This window comes from Erythrolamprus reginae, chromosome 8 (genome assembly GCF_031021105.1).
Source record: "Erythrolamprus reginae isolate rEryReg1 chromosome 8, rEryReg1.hap1, whole genome shotgun sequence".
Taxonomy (NCBI): domain Eukaryota; kingdom Metazoa; phylum Chordata; class Lepidosauria; order Squamata; family Dipsadidae; genus Erythrolamprus; species Erythrolamprus reginae.
In genome coordinates this window covers 6,977,917-6,986,432 of record NC_091957.1, presented here as the reverse complement: position 1 = coordinate 6,986,432, position 8,516 = coordinate 6,977,917, and the positions used below count along the sequence as shown (strand labels likewise).

The following is an 8,516-nucleotide window of genomic DNA, read 5'->3' as shown; positions in this document are numbered from 1 at the left end:
TCTGGCAGTGCCGGGCAAATCGGTTAACATAATCAGAATGGCATCTTCCGCCTCAAGTGCAAAAATTCCCATCTCTAGGAAAATGAAGGAGGACCTGCACCTTTCCCCAAATTAGCCAATGACGTTTGTATGAACTTTTGCAAAACCAGCAAAACCGCAGTCTTTTAGCCAAGTGTTGTATAAAAGAGAAGATGGGGTGAACTAGGATTAAATAAAGATGATTTTTTTTATTAATATATAAGCACATTCTCTTAAACATTTGGTATAAGATTTGTAATATATATACTATCTTCGTTGAGAAAGAGAGGAGTAAAAGAAGCTTTGGTTCCCAACCTTAAGGCATTAAAAGATGGTAGAATCCGAGTAAGTTATTTTCCTTTGCCTTCTCCACTCCCTGAAACCGTTTCAAAGAGGAATTACTACAAATATTTTAAATGAACAAACAAGGCAAACTGGAATGTTACAGCAGCAAATCTGAGATGAGGTGGGCAGTGTTGAGCGACCCCAGTGTTGGGGTCACAGGCAGTTTCCCTAGGAGTCTTCCTATTTCTGGATTAGTTGGCCCCACTAATTTCCTAGAAGTTGAATTCCAATTGTTGATGGGGTTTTTTTTTAGAGACTATGGGATTGACTTCCAAAGAGCAATTTCTACCCAGCAGATCCTAATTGGCTCATGGCAAAAACACCCATATATTTTGCTTCTCCCGTCCGTGAAAATCAACAAGGAGAGATGTTATTTCCATCTTGAGGGATGAAGGCCCTGGGGGAATTGGTTCTTGTAGGCCCATCCATCCATCAATCCAGTCAACATGGAGATGCTTAGGAGAGAAGCCTCCCTAACTTGAGAAGAGGATCATGGCCTTCCCAGAAGCAGCCGCCCTTCCTTATCGGTGGTGTAGAGAAGATCCAACCTGAACTAAACAAACATCTCCAAAACACAAACCCATTCGGAGGTCGCCAAGTTTCTCATTCGCTACCACTTTGGCGTTGCTCTCAAGGCAGAGCTTGATGTTAAATGAGAATAAAATAGGACCTTCAAAGAGGTTTTAAAAAAAACAACCCCAAAGCCCAACCATATTGTCCAAAGTCTTCCAGGGATGGAGGAAGAGATGGATAAGTGATATGGGGTGCGTGAATGAGGTATATTCAAACTTGGCATGTTGTAAATCAGTGTTTTTCAATCAGTGTGCTGCGAGACATGGTCAGGTGTGCCGCGAAGCTCAGCAAAAGTGAAAGAGAGAGAGAGAAAGAAAGCAAGAGAGAGAGAGAAAGAAAGAAAGAAAGAGAAAGAAAGAAAGAGAGAGAAAGAAAGCAAGAGAGAGAGAGAGAGAAAGAAAGCAAGAGAGAGAGAAAGAAAGCAAGAAAGGCAGGGAAGGAGGGAGAGATAGAAAGAGAGCAAAAAAGAGAGGAAGGAAGGAAGAAAGAAAGAGGGATGGAGAGAGAGAGGAAGGAAGAAAGGGGGAGAGAAATAGAGCGAAAAGGAGGGAGAGAGAGAGAGAATTTTTTTGTCCAAACATTTTTTAGCCCCCCCACTCAATGTGCCCCATGATTTTGTATATATAAAAAATGTTCCGCAGCTCAAAAAAGGTTGAAAATCACTGTTGTAAATAAATCCCAGTGCTGGAGGTTGGAAGCTCGGTGTGCATTCCAACTTGCAATTCCACTCCATCGGATTCAGAAGGGCGGAAGGAAAAAAGGAAAATAGACTCGGTTTTATAATGGCAGGATGGGGGTTTGAAAGACACGCTCCCGATTCCCACTTTTTGTTTCACTTTTGCCCATGTGACGCAAGGGCCCCTAATTTTTTTTACAAGGAATGAGTTCCTATTTGAAAGCACGCCCGTCATCTCTGCGACGGCCAAAGCTAAAAGAAATACTACCTTCCCTTTTGTGCACCCCGATAAATCGCTACTGCCACCACACCAAGTGCATTTAAGAAGAAAAAAAACCCGGAACCTCGATGGCTTCCCACTAGGCTGAAGACTTATGCATATAGGATCCCTCTTTCCAGGGTCCTTTTATATATAGGATCTCTGCTGGTTGCTTCTAAGATTATCCTGCTCCTTCTTGCTTCTCTGAGAAGAGAGGGGAGATACACAGAAAAGCAAATATTCATTTGGCAGAACACCTGGTGCAGGTAAACCAAGGATGAATGAACAGACCAACTCCTTAACAATCCTACATAAGCAAGGCATATATTGGCTGCTTGTTCTCATCGAATATCCTTGGCTGATCAGTTAAGACGTAAGGGTCCTCGGACAGCAGTGCCCATTGAGATAAATTTAAATTCCTATAGCAGTCTTGTCATATCCATCAACTTTTGCCGCTCTGTTCCAAGACCAGCAGCCTTTCAACAATACACACACCTTTCTCTAGCCCACATCCACGTGTTTCTAAAAAGTCTGCATGCTCCTACTTACTTTCTTCCTCAAAAAATTAGGACTCTCATCTCTGTAGTAACTTTGGACCAAGACGGATGTCCGGAAGGGAGGAATGCAATTGGAATAACTCCTGCAGCAATTCTGTTGCTTAAAAACATCTAGAACGGGAGGTCCAGAATTAAAGAGATAACCATTTCCAATCGCAAAGGGGAAGAGAGGACCACCTTGATAGGAGAAGGCGCCCTCTACCATCAACAGTTGGAAAGAAGACAAAGGGATGGGACCATCAAACCAAGCGATGGGGTCAAAACGTCAAATTAGTACCAGTCTGGACTGATCAAGATGGAGAAAGCCATTGGCTTCTTCTCTGTGTTTTTCAATGTTCCAGGACATTAGTTAGCATCTAAAACGAACTGAGGGCCTTCTCCAGAACATCCAACCCAACCGTACAACTGAGTCAAGAGAACTAGCGCATGGATTTGTGCGTGCGAGTGGGAAACGCTCCAGTTCAAGACTTAGAAAAATCACCCTGGACCCAAGAGATGTAAAAATTTTGCATGCCGGGGTTCTGAGGTTCCTTCCCTTGCATATCCTTCCTACTCTCCCTCCTCCAAAGTCAGACCACCTCCAGAAGAATCAAGTGCACTTAAAAAGTTGAAGATGTTCCTATATCAGCCGTGGAACGGCTTGCCTTTTGGTCCTTCCCATCCCATGGGGGCCCCAGTTCTCCCCACCCCTTCCCGTGTTGATCTGGCCGCGAGGAATCCTCTTCCAAAGGGGGAAGGCTGATCTAGAACTGAGTTTGCACCCCTTCGGTTTCATCCGTGACCTTGTGGCTGTTCTCCAAGGGGATCTCTGCTTCCACCTCGCTAGCTTGGGCACAGACTTCTTCCTCGCCTGTCTCTTTATTGTTGGGCTCCGGGCATTCGGCTTGAACTCTTCCCTCTGGAGCTGAGGGTTGCGTAGGGGGATCTAGAGGAGGTTCTGGGGCTTCCTGTTTCTCTCTGTTGAGCTCTGTGGAGGATTCCGTAGGATGGTCATCTTCTCCTTGAAAGATCTCTTCCTTCCTGGGCTCTGGGGTTCCTCCATTCTCTTGAGTAATAGTGGTAATAGCACCGTTGCTCAATTGTTCCTCGGCCTTATTGCATTCCAGAACTGGGACTTCTATCTCTTTCACCAGCAATGTACGGACTGCCTTCACACTGTCCAGGGAATCCTGTATCTCAGGATTAGGACCGCGGTCAGACTTCTCTGGCTCTGAACCATCTGGAGATCTTTCCAAAGAACCCACTTCCTCATAAGGCACAGCGTTTTCATCCATGTGGATCACGGAGACCACCTGCTTGGCCCGGTGCTGCTTCTCATCCAGGGGATCTGTGTCGGATTCACCACCGTATTCCTCCCCCCAGTTGATGGGTGCTTCATCGCCAAGCAGGTGGAGGTTGGGGTCGCTGTTATGCATCACAATGCTGTCGCGGTACAAGTTGTGCTTCCGTTGGACGGCAGCTTCTTTCACGGCTGAAATAAGAAATGGGGGAGGGGAGAGCACAATGACAGTCAATTCTTCCAGGTCAAGTAAGCGAACCAGTTCTCCATTTGAAAGAAAAATAACAACAGTGAACAATGTAAGATCAGTCCTGTAATAACATGCTGTTGTCTAAACCTTGGAATGTTTTAATTAATGCAATTGACTGTGGGAACAAGGCAGATGGAAACTTTGGTATTCTAAGCTAAATAATAATTAAGGCAATATTTTCCAAGCCAGTGGTCTGGTGAACTATGTGATTGTTCCTTTACAACCAACAAACCACGTTGTTTAGGGGAATTTCATCTATCCATCCATCCATCCTTTCACCAACCTACCCACCCACCCATCCTTCCCTCCATCAATTCACCCATCATCCATCCATCCATCTACCCATCCATCCATCAATTCACCTATCATCCATACGTCATCCATTCATCTACCCGTCAATCCATCAATTCACCTGTCAGCCATCCATCTAACAATCCATCCTTCCATTCATCCATCCATGGGAATAATGGGAATTCAGGGTAACATCTCTGAAAGGTGTCAGATTGGTGAGATGGTTTGCAAAGACCCCCCCTGCTACAGTAGGATGTACAAACAGCATCTTTCCCTACCTGGTTACAACCAGTTACAATCCTACTCAATCAAAGCCGAACCAAAGTCTCTTACCCATCATGATATCTTTCATCACAGACTGCAGGACCACCTCTTCATACGTGTTTTCCACCAGGATGAAACGGGCAAAATCCTCAAAAATCAGCTCCTGGAATCTTGAGAGGTCCTAATGAGAAAAGAAGAAATCACACCCGTTGAGAAGTTATCATTGACCTGAGGCCCACAATGTTTACACCCTGTAGGATCTGCTGTTAGAAGAGGGGTAAAGCTACACCTGGAATACTGCATCTAGTTTTGGTCGCCACATTGCAACAAAGTTGTTGAGACTTTGGAAAAAGTTCAGAGAAAATCAACTAAGACGATTAAAGGCCTTGAGGTTAAAACATAGGAAGAATGGTTGCAGGAACTGGGTTTGGTTAATCTAGAGAAAAGAAAAACTAGAGGGAACATTTATTTATTTATTTATTAATCAGACTCGGGGCGGCTCACAGCAATAACAATATGTAAACAAATCTAATATTTAAGTTAATTTAAAACCCCAATTTAGAAACCAATCATATATACTAACATACCATGCATAAATTTTATACGCCTAGGGGGAGGGAAAGTCTCAATTCCCCCATGCCTGACGACAGAGGTGGGTTTTAAGGAGCTTATGAAAGGCAAGGAGGGTGGGGGCAACTCTGATATCTGGGGGGAGTTGGTTCCAAAGGGTTGGGGCCGCCACAGAGAAGGCTCCTCCCCTGGGTCCCGCCAAACGACATTGTTTAGTTGACGGGACCTGGAGAAGGCCAACTCTGTGGCACCTAACTGGTCACTGGGATTCGTGCGGCAGAAGGCGGTCCCGGAGATATTCTGGTCCGGTGCCATGAAGGGCTTTATAGGTCATAACCAACACTTTGAATCGTGACCGGAAACTGATCGGCAACCAATGCAGACTGCGGAGTGTTGGTGTGACATGGGCGTATTTAGGAAAGCCCATGATAGCTCTCGCAGCTGCATTCTGCACGATCTGAACATGATAGTAGTACTCCAGTATCTGTGGCGCTTCCAGTATTTGAGGAGGGTTCAACCTATTTTTTCCAAAGCACCAGAAGGTCAGACAAGGAATGATGGATGGAAATTAATCAAGGACAGAAGCAACATGGAATTAAGGAGAAACTTCCTAATAGTGAGGACTATTAACCAATGGAACAGCTTGCCACCAGAAGTTGTGGGTGCTCCATCACTGGGTGTTTTTAAGAAGAGACTGAACAGCTACTTATCTGAAATGATATAGACTCTCCTGCTTCAGCAGGGGGTTGGACTAGTTGACCTCCAAAGTCCCTTCCAGCTCTATTCTGATTCATTTATTTTAGGTGTAAGCTTATATACGTGGCAAATCCAGAGAGCAAATTGCAAGAGCCTTGGTGGCACGGTGGTTAGAGTGCAGTACTGCAAGATGCTTCTGTTGATTACTGGCTGTAGTTCACCAGTTCAAATCTCGCCAGGCTCAAGGTTGACTCAGCCTTCCATCCTTTCAGGCTCGGTAAAACGAGGACCCATATTGTTGGGGGATGATAGGCTGACTCTGTAAACTGCTTAAAGAGGGCTGTAAAGCACTGTGAAGCGGTAAATAAGTCTTGAGTGCTCCTGATATTGCTAAATCCAGGTGTCCCGACAGAATGGTTGCCCCAAAGGAGAAGCAACTCTTTAGAAACAAGCAGGTGTGATCAGGGACTTAAAAACCATCTTCTTCCCTGAAGCCAACATGGACCATTGGGAAGTCTTGGCTGGAAATAAAATAAAAGAGGCCAGCTTGTAATTTTCTTTTAATTAAAAGCATCTCCCCTCTCTTTTTAAAAGACAAATGAAATAAGAAGCCCAGAAGGGAGAGCCGGGGTGGCGCAGTGGTTAGTGTGTAGCACGGCAGGCTACTTCTGCTAACTGCTAGCTGTAGTTCAGCGGTTCAAATCTCATCACGGGCTCAAGGTTGACTCAGCCTTCCATCCTTCCAAGGTGGGTCAAATGGGGACCCACATTGTTGGGGGCAAGAAGTTGATTTTGTAAAACCACTTAGAGAGGGCTGTAAAAGCACTATGCAGTGGTATATAAGTGCAATTGCTATTCCTTCCCTCCCTCTCTCCCTCCCTTTCTTCTTTCTCTCCCTCCCTTTTCCCCTTCCTTCCTTTCTGGCTATGGTGGCAGAGTGGTTAGAATGTCTTATTGTTGGCTGACTCTGTAAACCGCTTAGAGAGGGCTGTAAAGCATTGTGAAGTGGTATATAAGTGCTATTGCTATTGCTTCCTTTCTTCCCTCCCTTTCTTCTTTCTCTCCCTCCCTTTTCCCCTTCCTTCCTTCCTTCCATCCATCCTCTACTTCACGGAAATTCAATTTTCACGGGTGGTCTTGGAACGCATCCCCCGCGAAAAATGAGGGATCACGGTATATAGATTTCTGCATCTTTTGCTGAGTAAATGCAAAGAAGTAGAGATTAGAATGACATCTGTCGGGCATGATACAGGGTCTCCTGCTTGAGCAGGGGGGTTGGACTAGAGCAGTGGTCCCCAACGTTTTTTCCACCAGGGACCAGTTTCAGCAAGGCAATTTTTCTATGGCCCGGTGGGGGCGGAAAGGGGTGTGGTTGGGGGCGGGATTAAGCATGGGGGTGCTGGTCCTTCCCGCCCCTCTTTTCCGCCATCGCCCTGTGGCCGGCAGAACCTGCCTCCCAAACTCTCTTGCCCAGCGGCAGGTGAAGTGCTGGAGGGAGGGGGTCAGGCCGGCCCTCCTGCCTCCCCCCCCAGCCAAAAACGCAAAGGCGTGCCACGGCAGAAGCCAAAAGAGGCTTGAGCCTCCCGGTCCTTCCCGCCCCTCTGTCCCGTCCATCGCCTTGTGGCCGGCAGAACCTGCCTCCCGAGGCCTCTTTCCCAGCGGGAGATGAAGCACTGGAGGGAGGGGGCGGCGGCAGGAGGACTGGCAGCTGCTGACTCCACGGACCGGTGCAACTTGCCCCGCGGCCCGGTACTGGTCCGCGGCCCGGTGGTTGGGGACCCCTGGACTAGAGGACCTCTAAGATCCCTTTCAGCTCTATTCTAATTGAAATTGAAATGTAGGAAGGAAAAATGTCTATGGAGATTCTCAACTATCCAGATCATAGTTGTCTCAGAAGTGCTTTTTTTGTAGGAAGGAAATAGCTTCTGTTACTACTAGTAGTACAGCCATGTTGTGACTTCTGGATTGAAAAGGTTGGAATGGTGACATCATTGCTGCCCCTATTAAGCAATAGCATTTAGACTTATATTACCGCTTCATGGTGATTTTACAGCCCTCTCTAAGCAGTTTACAGAATCAGCTATCAGCTGGAACACTGCTATCCTGTCTCCCCTGGTCCTTCTTTTCGTTAAACTAGCCATGCCCAGTTCCTACCATGTTTCCCCGAAAATAAGACACTGTCTTATATTAATTTTTGCTCCAAAAGTTGTGCTACGTCTTATTTTCGGGGGGGTGCCTTATATTTCTCAAATAAGACAAATTCAAAGGCAGAAAAGTTGACATCCCCCAAAGAAAGTGTACCATATGGTACACTGATTACGGTATGGTACCTGTCAGTATGGCACCAACACACACAAACGACGGCACTTATATGGTACAACAGTATACTCCCGCTATTGCAGCTTCCAGCCACCAGAGGAACTACAGTCTACGCACTGTAGTGGAGACTGTAATGGCGGTGAGACAGCAGCAGACTGTGTCTGCTGTACTGGACGGTACAAAGTGATGGAAGGGGCCAGCAGGGGACGTCACATTATTACGGTACCGCTATGAACAGCTTTGAATGGTACCGTATGTTTTTCCACCGTACCATATGTAAACTTGACTATGTCTTATTTTCGAGGGGTGCCTTATATTAGCAAATTCTGCAAACCTCTGACATGCCTTACTTTCGGGGTACGTCTTATTTTGGGGGAAACAGGGCACAACCATTCTTCATATGTTTTAGCCTCCAGTCC

The 8,516-nt window shown here is 46.1% G+C and overlaps 1 protein-coding gene across 1 annotated transcript in view; it reads right to left on the bottom strand.

The window, feature by feature from the left end:
- Positions 1 to 202: 202 nt before the first annotated feature.
- NIBAN2 (niban apoptosis regulator 2) overlaps positions 203 to 8,516 on the bottom strand; it is an 87,876-nt gene continuing 79,562 nt past the window's right edge. Inside the window, exons 13-14 of the mRNA XM_070758736.1 lie at positions 4,582 to 4,693; positions 203 to 3,899 (exon numbers count right to left, since the gene is read on the bottom strand). Coding sequence (XP_070614837.1) covers positions 3,172 to 3,899; positions 4,582 to 4,693 — 840 coding nt within the window. The 3' untranslated portion in view covers positions 203 to 3,171. The remainder of the gene's footprint in view (positions 3,900 to 4,581; positions 4,694 to 8,516) is intronic.